The sequence below is a fragment of the Ambystoma mexicanum genome, chromosome 6q (assembly GCF_040938575.1).
Source record: "Ambystoma mexicanum isolate Mex_15411 chromosome 6q, UKY_AmexF1_1, whole genome shotgun sequence".
NCBI classification, from domain to species: domain Eukaryota; kingdom Metazoa; phylum Chordata; class Amphibia; order Caudata; family Ambystomatidae; genus Ambystoma; species Ambystoma mexicanum.
The window spans coordinates 741,985,967-742,005,433 of record NC_090937.1 but is presented as its reverse complement, the minus strand read 5'-3'; the positions used below and the strand labels follow the sequence as shown (position 1 = coordinate 742,005,433).

Below are 19,467 nucleotides of genomic sequence, written 5' to 3'. Positions count from 1 at the left end.
CGAGGACTCAACTGTCTCGAAAATGTCCTTAAAAGATGAACGATGGATGATGCGTGTGTGTGGCACGTCTCCTAACTTCTTCACAGGGCTCACGTCCTTTCAAGGCGGACGGCCCAAAGCTCAGGAGGGCGATTCCAAGCACGAGACTGGTCCTTTGTCCAGAGACTCTTCAGCACTTCTCAACTAGGAAGCTTGTTGGCAGAACCTAGCAGGGAACGCTGTGTGCTGGCTGGGTACCGGTTCGGGAGCTGGACAGGGCCTCTGAGTCTGGTACCTTCTTCTGGCCGTCCTTCACTGGCGGAAGATGTAAGGTAGACTACACCTTCAGCTCTGGTCCAAATGAGTCCTTCTTACTCCTTTCAAAGTCTTCAGATGATATGCTAAGTGAGGGGTTCAGGGCTCTGTTAAAGCCAAAAGGGCCCCAGTGATTGATGCAGGCTAAGCCTGTCGTAATGAACAAATCCTGAATCCCCACCAACAATCTTCTGTTACGCATGAGATAAGGACCAGGGTGCTCTGCAACAGGACAGACAAGGGGTGACTGTGATGCTGGAAATGCATCAGAGGAACAGGGCCTCCGTATCCTTGTCCTTTACTGCTTTTTATCGTGTGTTGTGTCGTGTTTTCCGCGCAGGAGTTCATGTGGGACTCCTGGCGGTGCAGCTCTCTCTCTTTTGGTTTGGTGAACGGACCCGTGGGATACCCTTATGGCACCCATGGGTGGGGGTACAGCCCTGTGCCCCTAGTGTATGTTTTTGGGCACCTGTGGGTGGCCCACAGAGCAGGGTATGGGCTGGTGGCAGCTTCATGCTGAATTCGACAGGTGCGCGGAGTATCCTCCATTTTGGGATACCCGGGCCCTGCCATTGGGATCAGTTGATTCCTGATGGAAAACAAGATGGCCCCTATGGCCTCTTGCTTTCTATTACGCATTACCTTGTTTTCCCAAAGTCCTGGGAAGCCCTGACTAGCTGGAGCCTTCCTCGTGATGTATGTTGTGGGTACCTCCTGTGGGTGGGACCTGGGTGAATAGAGTGTGTGACGAATATGCATTCTGTGTTGTGGGTGTCTAGTATCTGGTGGTTGACAGAATGACAGACAACCCTGGCCGAAACCGTTATGAATGCGGCTTGGAGTGTTGAATGGCTCGGTACTTGTCCCAATACACATAATTTTTTGTGAGTGTCTGGAGAGAAGTGAATGGCCTGAATACCTTGTGTGCCTGATTGGCTGCCTGCCTGCATGAATGCCCGTAGTCGTGATTGGATGCTTGAGTGTGACCCAGCGGAATGAATGGGAGATCAACAGTATATCTGGGGACCTCTCACTGCTAGGAATCGTGTTCAGTAGCTGAAGTCCACTACGACGAGTAACTGGAGTAACTGACGCTTGACCTTGAAGCCCTGCTGGACGAGAAGAATTGCTGTTGCTCTCCTTAACAATCTGAAAGCTGTTGTGCCTCCAAGGACTGACCCAGAGAGGACCTGGTAAGGCGCCCTCTTCCCGAGCTACGAGGGACCATCGGGCACAGCTGATCTTTGCCAACGCTCCCTGGTAGACAGACCTTCGACAGGCTGCCGACCCGACACGGGGACTGCTGCGGAACTCCAAGGAGAAGCACTCGGACTGTTGTCTGCCACTGTCGACGACCGCTGTCGCCGACCGGAGCCGCCGTGCTCCCGTTTGCCTAAGAACTTCAATTGATCGGACTCTCTAGCCTGCATCGTCATCCGCTTGTCTCCCGCTGGAGAAGGCCCTAACGTCAATGCGCTGAGGAGCATCCACCGGTGGGTTTCCCGGCACCTAAGGACCACAGAGACGCAGACGACTCGACGCCCTTGCTGCGCCACAGTTCTTCATTATCTCTTTGCGGTCCAGAACTATCGTCACAGAGGAGCCCTGCACGCCTCTTCCTTGCAGGACGCCAACGCTCTGTCGTCGACGAGCACCGCTAGGAATGAAGCTGTCACTTCCCTGTCGTAGTTCCAACTGTTCACCGTCGGACGTTCGACGACCCGTGACTCCCGCCTTAAAGGGAGGGCACTCAAGAAGGGCCGTCGATTCCCCGACACCGACCGCCAAGTTCGGTCGACGCATCGTCGAAGAACTCTACTCCACCAGGTACATTGGGGGGGTAAAACCTTAATAGGAAGAAGTGAGACTATTGAACATATGGATGGGCTGATGCTATTTCATTATTTACATGTTGCCCAGGGGGGGGGGGGAATCTCCACACAGAACTGTGTCTAGGTAACAGGGCCAGCATTCTGCCTATTGTTTCAACCATCTTACGTTCCTTCCTATCTCTATTGCTGGTTTCCTCGTTATTAATCTGTGTGACATTTTAACCGAACAGTTGATGCACTTTAATGAGATTTGATAACATTGGTGGTACCACTTTAGAATTGTATATATTTATCATTATTGACTTCCAAGTACAAAGTGCGTTATTGTGATCGTGCACATACCTTTGAATATTAATTATATAAAGACTGTGTTTTCAGTAATATAGTGTGTGGACATTCCTTTGTGGGGTTTCGGTGACTACACTGTACTTAAGAACCAGCCTGCATCACCTCCTTAGAAGCTAGGCCTTGATTGCTCGTCCATTGCTAGCGTAATAGAGCATCTTGGCAGGGGTCTTCTGTGCCTCTCCTCTACCATAGAGACAGCGGAAGTACAGACACCCCCTACCAGTCTTTACAGTGACAACATATATCTGAGTCCCACCCATCTTCCTGTCTGTTGTAGATCAACGTGTCTCCCTGGTTAACTGAGCCCTCTGTGACTCTTGATTAAAGTGCAGGCTTCCCTTGAAGTATGTGCTGGGAGCAGACTTCCTGTCTCTCCCAATTCACATCCTTCATCCTCCTGAAAGGGGTCTGCTTTGCAGGCACACCTGCGGTAAGTGCTGGACCCAGACAGGCCATTCACTGCCTTTCATACAGTGAGGTGGGAACTAGCTTCAAGTTGACACATCGCATTCCAAAGGGGTGTTAGTCCCACCTTCCTGTTGTCTCCGCCGGCAACCAAGCCTCCCTTTTGGGCTTGCTTCAATTATCTTGTTAGTATGCACTGCCACCAGCCGGAGTAGCCAAAAGGAATGCAATGCAAATCCATGGAGCCTTTGATATTTAAATTAGGCTGCTCATTGCTGGAGCAAGGTGTGCTTTCCCCCTTCAGGAGATGCTTTGATGTACCCGAGGCTGTCACATTACAGCTGAATATGAAGAGGGAGGCAGCGCCTTTAGGCTGTGTCTTCCCAGAGTACATGTGTCTATGCATTTTGTGCAGGAAGCAGATGGACTGTGTGCGGAATGGCCGCACACTGTTCTTGGAGGTTGATCTCCCATCAATCATTCTCATTATTTAAAAAAAATTAAAAAAATAAAAACCAAAAAGCCCAGGCGACCGCACACTCCTCGTGCGGATGGTTGAATTCCTCACAGTGACCACCACAGATTTACCCTGCGTCACTATTTGGGAAGTGGACCTGCTCCATGAAGAAGAAAAAGGCATACTTCCACATATCAATCAATGGTTCTCAAGTGCAGTATGTCCAGATCTATGCAACAGCCAATAGGATGTTAACAGCTCAGCGGGTCGAGGTCCTGCTACACAAATGTAGGTGCTCTCTAGGTCGCAGGTTTAATCTTGATAGGGTAGGTACTGTGTTTCAGCCATTGGAGACAAATCCAATACATTACAACTATCAGTTGATAACAGCCATTAATGAAATGCAGAGACTTGAGACTTGCGAGCCATGACCGGTTTATGAAGAAAACAAATTCTGGCAATAAACACCTGCAAAAGGCTTACTTTCTACAAGCAGTAATCTACCAGATCACATCCCCATGTTCGCGGGTGATCATCTGAAAGGCAGATCCCAGTCTAACCGGTTTTTAGCCAGAAACCTCTGGCACGTAATTTAGAGATTTCCAAACTAAAAATTCAGGGCAGAGCTTTCACCTTGGATTGTTTAGCCACCCAATAGCATCTGCATGCAACATAACTCTCAATTAAGAGCATCTTAAGGTTTAGTGCTAGTAATGCTGACAAACGGGATAGGGAGTTTTGGCCGCAGAAATTTTTATCAAAGAAGAATTCATCCAATTTTATATAATGAATTTTGCCCCAAATATGTCTGGGGGGTGAGTTTAGTCAAATAATTAATGTCTGACTGTTAAGGGGTGGAGGCTCATGGTGTCCATCTGCATATAGTTGCAGCAAAATCGATCAGTAAAATAAATAACATAATAAAAAAAGTTGATGAAAACTTTTCAATCACATCATAAAACCCTGACAAACTGCTGTCCACTTTTATCATCAAACAGCTTACCTTAATTTCAACAAAACATGCAGAACCAGAACACCCATGTTTGTCATTCACAGATTTAAGATGTTCTGCCTTTTTGTTCTTAAATTGGCATTCAATTTCCCCATTTAGAAACACAGGATTTCCAGCAGCGAATTGTCAGGGGGGCTGGTGGGGGTACCCCATGCTCGACGTGAAATGGCTTGAAGGATGAACTCCGAGGCGTTACATTTCTCTTAAGGGACCCGTGGCATAGAAATAGCCCCAGTCAACAGCGGTCTGCATTCTGGGACTTGTTTGGCTTTTACCATACATTAGGTCGTATAAATCCTCAAATGCAAAGTGGTGTTGGTTACTGGAGCGCCACCTTCTTCCCACTACTACTTATTCTATATGGCGGGTGTGAAGCAGAGATAGACCCCTCCCCACACGAGCTCAGGATCGGTGATTCAACCTGACTTGCTTGCTTCTTTGCTTTGCATTATCGTACTGATACCTTATGCCTGTAGAAGTGCGTAGGAGCCGGAATTTAAATATTAAAGGGAATCCGGACTGGACGGCTTGCTCACACAAGACCGAGAACTTCAGTGGTTTCATTTTTGGCGATTATGGCATATCACAGTTTGACAACCCAAGAGATCCAACTGTGTTCCATGTCTGACGCGACTTGTGCACTCAGTATTATGAAATATGGCTGTAAATTAGAGAAACCAGCATGAAGCCTCGTTAGCGCTGGGCTGAGTCCCTAAGCACACCACACCTTCAGACCAGACAAAGCACTTCAGACCTGGCACTGGGGTGAACCCCCAAAAAGCCCCCGTGGCTGCATCACTGCTAAGAATGTCAAAGTCAGCCCCACAAACTGTAATCCAATACACAACGCCCAAAGGGCTTCCAGGGCAGCAGAGACCCCGTTTTTACAAAGTGCCAACTGATAGACCGGTAACACCCAGTTTTGAGCAGATTGTCAAGGTCGGATAAAACACGTCCATTCATTATTGACCTGGCACGTCTGCTGCTGTTTTACTCTGCATTCCCCGTCCCATCTCAGTGAAAAATATGTATTCTGCTTTGCAACCATGTGCTAAACGCACGCACTGTGGATGATGAATTTGCCCCGGGTGGGTCTGTGCAGCAAATAAATCCAGTGCTCCAGCAACACTGCGGAAATAAAATGCAAGCTGCCCACTCCTTTGCGGCAATAACTCTATTGATGGATAAAGCATTGGTTAGACGGTAAAGGCTCAGAAGGAACAGGGACCACTAAATTATGAGGCAACAAAAGGAAAGAATTAAGATGCAAAGTTGGGGGTAGCTTTAACTGTTTATTTTGTGGCTCAATATTCCAGATAGTGAATCCCCTGTAAACTATAGAGCAAGATATCACGAAGGAAATGAAGATTTATTTCTTCCTCCGTCCCAGTTTCTATTGCCCTTTCTTTCTCACTAGCTTTACATCCGTTTCTCTTCAAGGTCTTGTACAGGCTTAGATTCCATGAACCTCCGAGTGATTTGCCTGGCTGCTGGCCCCATTGATTGCTCGTCCATCTGGGCCACATACCATGGACTATCCTTGTACATATACGCACACTTGGGATGGACACTGCACAGTGGTCTCACTGAGACTTGCGACTACTTAAGCAATAAGCCTCGAGCTGGGGGGGGCATTACCACTTCAGGTAATGCCCCAGAGCCCATAGTTACAGGCCCAATGGAAGATGTCATGGTTTGGTAGGTGTCTAGCGGTCAAGATGAACCTGCTTCCGCAACTGCTATACGTCTTTCCGGCCCTTCCAGTTTTGATCCCAACTCGTACCCTTAAGACACCACAATCTAGAATCTGGGACTTCATCTGGCAAGGGAAACCACCTCGCCTCTCAAGGCAACTTGTAACTCGCTCAAAGCAACAAGGAGGAATAGCGATGCCCAATGGGCACACCCATTTGCTTGCAGCGCGACTTTCAGCGCTACTCTATTTTACAGACACTCACCTACACAAAACATGGAAATAATTTGAGGTGAACAGACATCCCATGCGCTTCTTTGCCATGACTACTGCCCGCTAGCTGGCACCGACGAGACACACTTCAGCCCTCCACCATGTTCTATTGGGATATGGCGGTGTGCAAATATAAACTCACCACTCATCCCTCCTCTGACACCAATTTTCCATGACACAAAATTCAGGTCGGGAATGGGAACTAACAGTTTTACTAGGTGGGGGGAGATCGGTCCGCTCAAGCTGGACCAACTAGATAAAGAAAGCGCACCCCTCATGTTTGAACAGTGTAAAACATTCACATTGCCCGATTCGGAGCAATATCGGTATACACAACTAAGACATTGGTCATCTCACCCTGAGACTAGAAAAGGGGGAAAAACGGTTCTCGACGGCATTTGTATCTCATTCAATATCTCCTGCCGCAAAATCGCAAACTTATATAAAATATGAATAGGCGGAAAGGCAGAGGGAAGCAATGAGTTACCTGGGAAAATGAGAGAATGAATTGGGGCTTACAATTCCACTCACATCCTGGTAAACTACATCGAAAAGGGCTTCTAAAACATCCATATGTACATCAATTATGGAGAACTCCTATAAAATCCTCTACTGCTGGCATCTCACGCCTGACAAGCTACACAAAATGTACTCAGATATACCGTTAGAGGGGCTGTGCAGGGATTGGCACCATGGCCCATATATGGTGGCAAGGCCAAGTAATGAAACCCTTCTGGGCAGCTATCAATCAGCTCACCCTAGAAACCCGTGTTAGTCCTACTGGGTGACATGGATGAGCAAGACTTTAAGCATTGATGACCCACATTCTATTTTCTTATCACATGCTAAACGACAGCTAAGCTCACCATTACCCAACAATTGGAAAAAGGGGGGTGCCCCCCCTCACTACATATGTGGTGGGCCTAAAAATATGTGTGTGTGTATATATATATATATATATATATATATATATACACACACACACACACAGGAAAAGATCACTGCCATCCTCTCTGATACTCTAATCAAATAGAGCTGGACCTGGGACCCCTTTGATGACTACTGTCGATTGCTTAACAGTGGAAATATGTTTTCACTATTACAAGATGGGTGCACGGCTACCTATAGGCAACGGTGCCCTGCTGTGACTTGCTCTGTAACCACTTTAACTGGATCCTTATTCCCTTGTCTGGGCCTCTTACTTGATGAGCTTGACTCTAGTGATTTGCCTGTATGTAAGACTCCCCTAAACTGTCTCCTGGTTTAGAATACATAAGCATGAAATGTGTTCTGCCATTGATATATTTTTCTTCCTGTTAACTGTTAACCTTATCCTCTGTTTGAAAGTCAAATAAATATTTGTTTTAAAATAAAAATTGCACTAGGAGCAGTGGCCTGGTTTTGAAAGTGTGCTTTTGCAAATTTGGTGTTAATCTGTCCTGTAGAGGGGTGGGCGGGCCTAGGATAATTTCAGCCAAATCGGTCATGTGAGTCAAAAGTCACTAGCAATTCATTTTTCAGGTGGCCTATATAGCTCACTTTAACCTGCAGAACCCAAAGATCAGGAAACGTGGTAAAGAACACACCGGCACATGCTTTAAAGTGCAAACAAGAACAACAATTTGAACTTATTAAGAACACTCTCAGTGGTACAAAAGCTACAGACCGATGGCAGAGAAGAAAAACCTCTGGAGAACCATATTTGCCACATGTTCCGTCCTCAAACAGGACTTACTCAGGCAATTATGATGCAAAACATAAGCTTGGACTATTTGAAGGAAAGCACCTTCAACTTTCCGCTTTAGTAACAACAAATGCAAGCAAAGACATACTAAATAGCCAACGTGCTAATACTACAGCCATTTGGAAACTTGCAAAAATTCAAATAGTAAATTTGAAAAGAATATGAAGAAAAGAAAATAAAGAAAAAACGATAACCAACCAAGAAGTACAAGGCATATATAAATAACATTTTAAAACGGATTTATAGGTTAAAGTGCCACATTAATACAAAATTCGAATACAATGATCATGTAGTAATTCAATAAGTTAGAAAAGACCAAAGGTTAAGCAGCTGTTGCAAAGCTTAATATACAATAAGTCCATATAACAAACTCCAATGGGAAAAAAATATAAATGCGAAAAATTGGCTCAAACAAATTGAAAACAAATAATCACAGAATTAGAATTTTTTCATGGAACAATCCACAGTGGATACATACATACACAAAATCAATTATAGAACATTCTAATTCAATCAATAACAATGGAATATCGACAAAGCAAAAAAAGAATATTTATCAAAGTTTACATGAAGCAATCTACAGATGACATTCATAAAAGAAAGCAAAAGGGGAGGATTTCTGCTAATTATTCGTATAAAAGCATTACTATTCATCACTATTAAGACCATTAGGTTTCAAGGAGTCAAATTTGATGATCAATTTAGATTCCAACTGGCACAATTTCAGCTCTCTATTGTGTTTCTACCGTGTTCAGGCAAAAGCGTCAAAGCTTAAAATGATCAGTCACTATTTCAAATAGGCACATTTTACATTTATGGCATTTCAAAAATCCATTCGGTTTTTGCAAAGATTAAAGCCAATTGGAATCCGAGCACATTATTCAATACCGAATCACTTTTACCATCACCCAATGTTTAGATAAAATGTATCTCAACTATACAGCTTCATTGCTGAATTTGGGGATGAACCTCAAAGAAAAATGATCAGATTTCTTTTCTTGATTTTTCAAAGGGTCAACTCGATTAAGATTTCCATTCAATAGTGTTAAATAAATAGCCTCTCATTAAAAAACGATCTCCAATTTTTTTTGATTCCATCACAAAGTCTTGATCACATGAGCAATTACGTTTTGCTTGCAGGAATTCTCCAAATGGAATATTGTTCTTTAAGGGTTTAGGAGGATGGCTTTTAGCATGAAGTACAGAATTTGAAGAAGTAGGTTTCCTAAATAAGTACGTCAATTATTAATAATCTGAATTCTAACATCCAAGAAAATCAATTTGTCATAGCTGATAGACATAGTCAACTTGAGATTCAAATTATTAGTGTTCAAATTATGTATTTATTCTTCACGCAGCATTACAGGACCATTCCAGATCAAAAATAAAACTGCACCACTGGACAATATGGTCAACATACTTGTCATAGCGATCTGCCCAGGCAATGGTCTCGTTCCACCACCCCATTTATAGATCAGCATATGTCGGCCCCATGCAAGAGCCCATGGCTGTGCCACAGGTTCAACTATGATGGTGATTTTCAAAAAGAAAAACATTTTCTAAATAGAAAGTAAGCATAGTCAAACGCATATCATTATATTGTTTGTAGCTAATTGATTTGTAGTCTAGGCAATGCATACACGCCTGAATACCATATTCATGATGAATACTAGTGTAAAGAGATACTGAGTGCAAAGATAATAAAATGAAATGCGATTACCAGTTGACAGCAAGAACTTTCTCTAAAAGGTCAGTAGCACCCCTAATGTAGGAATTCAAACCTTTAACAAAAGGATAAAAAAACGGATCCAAAAATGGGGAAGTATATTCAAGTAAAGAATTGTTCACGGCTACAATACAGTACAGGGGTGACAGGAAAGTCACAGTTTAAGAATAGAACTTCTTCCCGATCCAATAGATCAGATCATTTTCATTTATCTAAAAGACCACTCTCCTCCCAGTCCCCTTCACTTATTTTTCCCTCCCTAGTTCTTCTCCGATGCCCCCCCCCCCCAACTCTCATCGGTTCCCATGGAACACTCATCCCCAATCGCGTTTTTTTTCATAACAGCGATAATCCCACCAAATAACCATGGCTATGAGAAAACGTTTTTACTCTAAACTTGGTCCCTACGCCCTCTTCAACTCCCCAATTTCAAATGGTGCCCTCTTCCCTCCTACCCACCTCTATCCCGATGCGGTTGCCTCATTTTTCCACCCCTAAATGGCATTTCTTTGCGTTTTTGGGTAGCTGCAGTTAGAACGGCACTTTGCTTCAAAGCACCATAGGATGTATAGTTATACATTTTGAAAGAGGGTCCCTGTCAAATATTAACAAAACTACTGGACGCAATAAACCAGGACACCTACTGGAAATCAAATCAATGCTTTGTGCACAAGTGGTTTCTTACCTGGTCCAATTCCGTCCAGCGGTTTTAGCTGTGCACTTTGAGCAAACATTTGACTTTTTTCCCCCCCTCTTTCTGGGCAAACGAATGGGGACTAGGTCGAAACAACTTTAACTTTCTTAATAACTTTAACATTTTTTTAACAGATCTTTCCCAAAATGTCAAGTCTGTGGGTGCGGGGAGGCGGCAGAAGTACAATTCTGTTTGCAAAATTATTATAATATATATAAGTAGGAAAGTCCATTTGAGACAAGTCACATATTCCACAATGCCACCTGGTATCCATCGCTGGAAGTTCCCCTCTAGTTCTGAGCCATATAGCAAGGCAGTGTGGGTATACAAATTAGCTCAAATGCAAACATTTTTCTCAAGAAAATGGTCTTTGTCAAATGTCTGTTTTAGGTTGATTAAGCTATAAATAAAGTAGCACTGCCCTCTTAGACCAAGACAATTTCCTGGAGAAAAGGGTTTGCATTTGAGCTAATTTGCATACCCACAATGCCTTGCTCTTGTGGCTCAGGACCAGAGGTGAACTTCCAGCGATGGCTACTAGGTGGCTTTGTGATGTGTGACTTGGCTCAAATGGACTTTCCTACTCACATTTATATTACACAGCCACGGTAGTGGCTGTGTAGTTATGGTTAAGTTGCTAATCCCATAGGAAGAGCACTTTTTGGGCGGTTTATAACTTCGCTCTCCCTGGACGAATCCTCACCAAACTTGCAAAAAAGTATATGGCCCACTCTGAATTCTTTTGCAAAGTTTGGTGAGGTTTGGTCCCGGGGGGGGGGGGGGAGGGTGAGGGGGTACATTTATAGGGGGGTCCCAAAATTTCTTTTTTCCCATAGTCTGAATGGGGGAAAAGATTTGCGCACGCCTACAGCCCAAACCGTGGGATGGATTTTCACCAAATTTGCGACAGAAGCACTTCCCTGTTTGCTCCGCTGACAGGACACTCATTGGCTAATTGGCTCACGTCATGTCCGCGGACATGTGGCGTGTTCGCTGATTGGATGGTGAAGAGTGTGAAGTGCGTCAGATTGTTTCGATGCGCCCGCCATCTTGGAACCATGTTTGGTGTCTGCGGACATCACGGTAAAAACATATTAAAAGAACACAATATTGCACTTGTCAAATTTATCAAATAATCTCTGGGGAGGTGAGGGGTGACAAGGATGGGATGGAATATGGTTGCAAGAAGCAAAAAACTGGTGTTTTCTTGTCACGAAAGTCACACGGTACATTTGGAGGTGTTCTACAATATGTGCCTAAAGTACAGGTGAAAGATTGCATTTTGGCATTCAAAGGATGGAGATGTATAATCATGGAATTGTGGACTTGTAAACATAGATTGTTGCTTCTGCAGTCTGCAACCCCAACCTTACCTTGTGGTATTACGGAGTGATACTACATTCCGAATGCCTGTTCCTCTATATTGTTTATATTGGTTGCCCAATATTTATTAATATTAAATGGAAGCAACCTCAGGTTATTTTACACTCTTAATTAAAATGGTTGATGTTTATAAATTGATGTGCTGGTGCTACACCCAGAGCGCAGCAAATAAAAGGCTAATGTGTCTGTGTTAAAATGTAATTAAAATAATAATGCAGTCAGACTGGCGCCCCCTAGAACCTGGCACCTCAGGCAGCCACCTTCAGTGCCTGATGGACGTGGATCAGAATAACAGCTCTCATGGATGCGGTGAGGCAAGTTGTTGCAAAGTAAGAATGTATTTTGATTGTGAGTGAAGGTCACCAGCTTTGAAATTTTGCTTGTGAGCTAAGGAAGCTCACACAGTATAAGGTTCAATTGTTTTTTGACCTTGAGAGAAAGGGACCATTACGAAAGGAATTGAACGAAAGGAGGTTTGTAATAATGATAAGGTTATGCATTCCAAAAGTGGGTAAGGAGCATGCAAATTCATTTTATGAAGAATCGTTGGTGCGAACGCAGTGAGCGTTACGGTCTGAGTTACGCCAAGAGAATGGATATGGTGAATATGATGTAAGTTTGATTTTTTCGACGATTGCCTACCGGAACGAGCATTAACTTATTATCTGAACATTTCTGGGTTACATTCTATTCATTTGTTCTGTGTGGCTTATTGCAATGAAATGCAAGTACAACCTTTGTGTGTAGTGGTCTTTTTAACGTGCTAATGGGGAGTCCAGCATCGAGGTACATGTAGACCACCACTCGGTTCCCCCAGGTTCAACGCTAATATTTCATTAAAATGTCATGTATGACCATCTCGAATTGTGTACCACTTTCTACGTTGTTTTCTCTCTGTCGAGATGGTTTCATGTCTTTGCTAATCGTTAGTTTAAACTCTATGCCGAATTAATAAGTCAATAGATAAATTGTAATAAAGATCGGTAGTGAGACACATTTCTGTTATGTTTTAGAAACAGATACATTCTGCCATTATGTGATTGACAGATTCCAGATGCCAACTGACAGGTTTTTCAACCGGCAGCTGAATATAGTTGTGAACAACTGGATCACAGTGACTCTTTTTTGGGACGATCGCCAAGGGCCCATTTGCCCTTACGCTGTACTAGCGTTTAGGAGCAACATAACATCCTTTACGGTGGTCTAGCCCCAAGTTAATGCAGAAGCACTGGAATTCACTGTGCGACCCAAGCGATTCTTTTACCGAAAACCAACACCTTGTGTACGCAAAAACAACAACGCGTGCCTAACGATAAACATTTTGGATCGCGAGCGAAGAAACACATTTGCAATTTGATTGAATATGGCAATAGTCGGATGTTCTCGGAGCATTTATTGCCAAATAAAAGTACTTTACAAATTGTACAGTGTTGTTTTCTTTTAAAGTACGGTTTAATATTCCGAATTGGGATGTGCTGTGTTGTGAGTCGATGTGGGTTGATTTTGGGTTCTGCGTCACGTAGGTGATTATGGGCGCGTTTGGCTACGAAACTTGCGTAAGGCGCATTGGCAAGGATCTACAAGCATGGTTTTGCAAATGTGGCAGTGTTTTCTCATTTGACACGTGTCATAATGTAGTTAAAATAAATAGCGTTATAGCTTTAGTGACTGAGGGGTAGCCTGTGGGCATGGGCAGTGGCTAGAATGTCCAGGTCATGGAATAAGGTCATGATTCGGACAATCTGGCTAATGGCCATGACCAGAAGGGACAAAACATAGGATTAAAGTGGCCATGTCCACCTGGGACTGGCTTTGTGGTAAAGTTATTTGAAATTAGGATAGATTTGTAAGGGAAGAAAAATGTGCTCGTGGTAATATGGTCATAGGGTTTTCTTTTTGCCTTCTGCAGGCTGCCATGGAAAGCAACTGTATGGAACCTTCCCTTTCCTTGGTGGGCATCTTGGAAAAGGATTTTCTTTCCTAAACCGGGACGCCACAGGCTAATGGCCTTCATCCCCCATTTCAGGGGCTGGAATGAGGGGGATAATGATCCAGAGACCTTGTTATCCGCCCGCACTTTGCTTGGGCTGCTGCACCAGTATCCACCGTTCCAGTCCCTGGAACGGAGGATGAACGCCCCAATATTGCTATTAGTATAACACAAAATGCAAATGGAAATGTTGGAAAACTTTATTGAGTCGTCGTATTTTACTGAGAAATATAAAGTAGATGGAGTCTGTTTTTTTTTAGTTCTATTTGTTAACTGTGAAAGGTGGTTCGTAAAGTAACCTTTATTTTGTTTTTGGATGGATTTATTTTGGCAGGAGAGCTTAGAATGAAAGGTGGGGAGGGAAACGAGGGAAGAGGCACCAAACACTAATATGGAGGGGCAGGTGGACAGGGTAAAATGTTGCGCGTGTGTTATTTCTAAGGTAGGGGGCAGTGTTTCTCATGCTCCTTGATTACAGCAGTGGTGGTGTCTCTTGGGGAGAAGGGATGGCCTTAGCGGACGGCATGTTAAGATAAATAGCAGTTTTGCTAAAAGTATGTACTGTGTACTAGATGGTTAATGGAGGAGTAGGAATAGGTTTTGGAGCTGTGCAAGGGAAATGTTGAAGTTGAAAGTTCCTAGATCAGTAGAAAATGCAGTTCCAAACTGTCCATGAGGCACAGATCTTATTCTGAAGTGTGTACGGGTTCAACATGGTGCGCGCCAGCATATGGTCATCTGGCACTCTCCGGAAGGTCTGCAATGAAGTCAGATGTTCGTAGACATTATGGTTAAGTTGCACTTATAAAAACCTATGACATTCAATGAAAAAACTTTGTTACAAGGACGTAATGGTTAAGTTGCGCTACTAAAAACCTATGAAATTCAGTGAAAAAACGTTGTTAAAGGGACGTTATGGTTCCAAGTAAAACCGAAAACCCCCTGAAATTCGCCAGTTATGGTAAGCTAAGCAACCATAACTCACGCCACCACAGTGCACTGCTAAGACTTACTTTAAAATTTGAGCCATTGGAACACAGCAGACAACCACCATCAATATATTAAAATACCCATGGCTTTCCACATCGTCTAGTCCACAGGTTACAGAGCCCTACCAAGATGGACAACTTTCCTTCATACTTTTGCTTAACATTTCAGGGGGAAAGAAACAGTGAATAGCATCCTCCGTTTTGTATAAACACATTGATGCTACCTTCTTCATTTCATCATACATGCATGGTTAACCTGCAAAACCCCACAAGATACAAATCACGCTCATTTCGTTGGCATGGACAGGGCAGAGTTGTGGGCCAACAACACCAACTTCAGAATATGGCGGCAGTACAGAACTCTTCCCCTTGGCTCCAAGGTATGCAGTAGAAGGTCGCTACAACATCAGGTTGCCACTTTCTGCTGCCACGGCCCTACCATTACAGCCGACTCTGTATAGGAATATTAAAACATGAGCATTTGTTTGCAGACGCATACCAAAGACAAACACATAATGGCCCTTTCGTTGCTGAACTGAAATCTTTGAACACACTGGTTACCGGGAAACGTATAGACACGTTGTAAGCAGCCTCCCATCTCCAGCAGGTGCAAGACTTTAAAGCTAAAATTACCATATCCAAAACATTTTAGACGTAAGAGTATTTTACATGAGGGCCTGTCAACAACGGATATGGGACAAAACAGCTTGAAAAGGTAAGCTACAATTAGCATAAAGAGCACACATTTAGAACACTGCAGGACTAAGAGGTAAGAGAACAGCCATCTTACCTGCTTCCCATCCAGAGTACTCAGCCTCTTGACAACACCCGAGTCCAGCTTGATGGCGTCCGTGATATCGGTCAAAACCTGCTCAAAGGAATGCGCAGTCTTTTTGTTCAAGAGGATCCGCACGGCTTTCCTGGGTTTCACACCACTGCGGATCACAGTCACCAGCTTGGGTTTGATGAAATCTTTCCCTTCTTTCATTTCATTTTTCAAGGCGGTCAGGGAAGACAGGGAGCGGGCCGATCCAGTCTTCACATTCACAGACCAGTTGGGGTTGACGTTCTTGTTGTAGTCGACTTTTCGGAATGGTTCATTTGACGCACACACATAGCTTTCACCTGAATAAAGAGAAAGACAATTTGAATGCCATTTACCACGCATTGAGATGTGTTCCTCATGGACATGAATGCTATGGGCACAATGTTATTTTCACCCATACATTACATTTTTAACAAAATACTTTCAGACGTACAATTGCCATACAACACAACACACAGGTTTCTATGGGCTAATCCTCCTTGCGCTCACGTCATAAGCATACCAGGTTTTAAAACTATTTTTGTGTAAAGAAAAAGAGGAAAATGCAGGGTGTAATCATTTGGTGAGGTCCTAACCTGTCCGGACTCACTGTAACCAATAGACTAAATCCAAATCAATTTGAGACACGTTTTGTAAATTAGCAACCAGAGAATACACTATCGAAATGCATTTCCAAATGTGTTCATATATACACAATTCGCATACATTTGATTTGGACTGTAGAGTGTGCTATAGTGCATACTATCCTCAAACTAATATTTACATTGAAGATGCAGATGGAAGCTCAGAAAATACAGGGAAAATCGTATACTGTGGTGGAAATATCTGGAGCATTCTAGAAAGTAAGGACCAACCAGTGTACACAAACACTGGGGGTTCTTGCACTGCTTAGGATAGGGCTGGGCTTAAATGATCCCATAAACGTTTTTCTTGCATTACGTGGGGTAAAGGTCCAAAGCTGGTATAGCAATTTTTTGTTTTGCTTTACAAACTATTGAGAAATGCTTTGAACAAAGGATCAGGGTTGTCAGAGCTAACATTTCAAATTGTAATTGTAAAACGAAATCAGAACAGAAAGAATCTCAACTGTGATTAAAGGATTCCAGGCATGTATTAGCTTTGAACGTCAAATGAAGGACAAATGTTTTCAAATCTTGGGGTCTATGGTGTATAACTGGATAATAATTTTGCTCAACAAATTGTATAACTGGTCTTCTTGTATCTAAAAAATGTTGGCATCTCATTTCCCATGATGGCTGCATTTTTATCCATCGCTGCCGTAAACCAAATTGGTGAAAACCATTCCTGGACATCAGGGGTGGTAAGCGACTTCCAATTGCCAGCTATTGTAATCTGAGCCACCACTAATAGGTGCGTGATGAGCTTGGAGCATTTGTTACTTTTTACCTAGACCCTCTTGGGTTTCATTACCAAGGAGCAAAACTAATCGGTCCTGAGGTAGCTCAATATCCAACATTGTTTTAATCTGGGAAAGGCCATCCCTCCAAAATGATTGAATCTAGTTACAACAGAGTAGCGAGCCTGAATCGTTCCCACATCTCCAAGAGGCAGGTGAGGGAGTCCGGAACATTTTATACATCCTTATCGGAGTGAGATACCAACGCATCATGAACTCATAGTGATTATTCCTGCAGTTGTACACATGTGCAGGATTTTGAAGCTCTGCCAAATATTATACCAGGATAATTCATCAATAAAAGTGTGTTTTCCTTCCCATTTCAACATATAAGCATGTGGAGGTTTATTTCAATTTGAGGTCAAAAAGGTGCACAAGGTGAAAAACGTCTCTACTGGGGGCATGGGTGTAATTTTAGGGGGCACAGGGGTGTTTGTCTCCCCCAACTTTCACGGCACACCATTTTGTCCCCATTCATTTGGCTGGGGCACCTTTCCTTCAGAGGTCATGTCCTCCCTCCAACTTTGTCAGCAAAGTTACTCCACTGACTGGGGGTTCTCCCACCTACCTGTCTGACTTTGGTATTAGTGATCCAGTGTCTCCTTTGTTCTTCCCGACTATGCAAGATTTGAGTACATTCAAAGACTTGCTGGCACTCTTCAAATGCAAGGGATGAACTCACTTTATACAGTTACAACAGTCTTTCCAGACCCACTTCAAAGTCAGTGTAGGAATTGGGTTGGTTATAAGGGGAGAAGGGAAGGTGGGGTGAAACTTCCCCACTGCCCAATTCCAATATTGTAAAAGCACGTTTTAGTCCGGGAGTACGTTTGATTCAGAGCTTTGCGTTTTAGGGAAGACTCATGACCACTTATTTAAAGGGGCAGGGTACCATATGTTGCTCCATATTCTAGCCTGTGATTAGTGTTCAGAGATATATAAAAGAAGCAGGGATAGACTGGCTCCCAAAAGGTATGTAATCTGATAAAGCCTCATTTAACTTAATGCAGGTGGAAGGATGAACAATTGGCAAAGATAGAAAAAGCTGAAGTGGCTATATAACATGAGGGGTCTGCAGGCCCCGCTTTTTTCATACAGTGCACTTTACATAAATTAGAAATGTCTCGTCTTACGAGATGTGAATAGAAAAGATTGTCAATAGGGAAGGCAGACCTTTTCTTTTACGTAGTAAACTATTCTGATGAGATGTGAATAGAAATAACTTTATAAAAGGGTCACTCAAATCGAACACTATTTTTGCATTATCTCTATGCAATAATCAAGTTGTATATTCTTTTTTGTGCTAGTCTCTTCGTATATCCATGTACTAATTCCACTGTGTGGAATACTAAGCAAAGCCTTAGGCCATTAATACTGTCTGGGCCCTCCAATCACTATTTTCTACTTTTCTTCCCCTTTTTTCATTTTTTCTCTCCCAACACAATGTCCCTTGGTTTTATGCTACTTAAGAGTCTACATTGTTGCTAATGATCTCATTTGTGACCAAATGTGTAAATACAATTTCAGTTATGATTAATACACTATGAACAAGAGTTTGCACCATGTGTACCCTTTATTAGAAGAAGCCTTTGAGCCACTAATTATATTTTGCTTTATGTATTCCATTTCTGTTGTCATGTTGGACACAGAGAGGGATATCGGTTCAAGATACACATCCACATATAATTAAGAATTTACTTATTAGGACATTCAAGAACATCCAATGGTGGAACCCCTTATGTTATATGGATACTTTACCCCAGCCACCACTGCAAGAAGGGGATCATTTATGTTCATTCCAAAGCTGAAGTGGGTGAACACCTTTTTTTAGGTAAAACCAATTGATGCAATCAAATACTTTTTCAGTGTCTATAGAAAGAAGGGCTAGTGAAATGTTTTGATGATCCCCAAAACGATTACATCAATTTGCCTACAAATGTCATCATGGGTTTGGCGGCCAGGATAAACCCAGTCTGATCTGCATTCATTACATTTGGGAGCACCGCCACCAGGGGGATTAGCCAGGATTTTGGAATAAATCCTAGCTTTATAGTGAAGTACGGCAATCGGTCTGTATGATTCAATTCGGGTTGTATCCTTCCCTGGTTTTCTCCAGTAGTAAGCAAACTAAAGTTTAGCTCCAGTAGATGCATGGTTAGAATGGTTGCATTTAAAAAAAATGGAGCAGGTGGGCCATTACGACCCGGAGACTTGTTAATGGGAAGATTTCGAATTACCCAAGTGAATAGTTCAGATGGGATTGGAGCATCGTCTAAACTCACTTTGTCTAAGACAATAAGGTTAGAGGGGTAGAACACATTAAGAGTTTTTCTTGAGCGCGATACTCTAACTGATCCAGGGAAAATATTGTATCAGTATTCCTA

The 19,467-nt window shown here is 43.1% G+C and overlaps 1 protein-coding gene across 5 annotated transcripts in view; it reads right to left on the bottom strand.

Moving 5' to 3' along the window:
* DCLK2 (doublecortin like kinase 2) overlaps positions 1 to 19,467 on the bottom strand; it is a 780,084-nt gene that overhangs the window by 696,088 nt on the left and 64,529 nt on the right. For all 5 annotated transcript variants that reach the window (XR_011282260.1, XM_069631258.1, XM_069631257.1 and 2 more), the window contains exon 2: positions 15,631 to 15,965. Coding sequence is in view for 4 of the 5 variants with exons in the window: in XM_069631258.1 (XP_069487359.1) it covers positions 15,631 to 15,965 (335 nt within the window). In the remaining variant the exon portion in view is untranslated. The remainder of the gene's footprint in view (positions 1 to 15,630; positions 15,966 to 19,467) is intronic.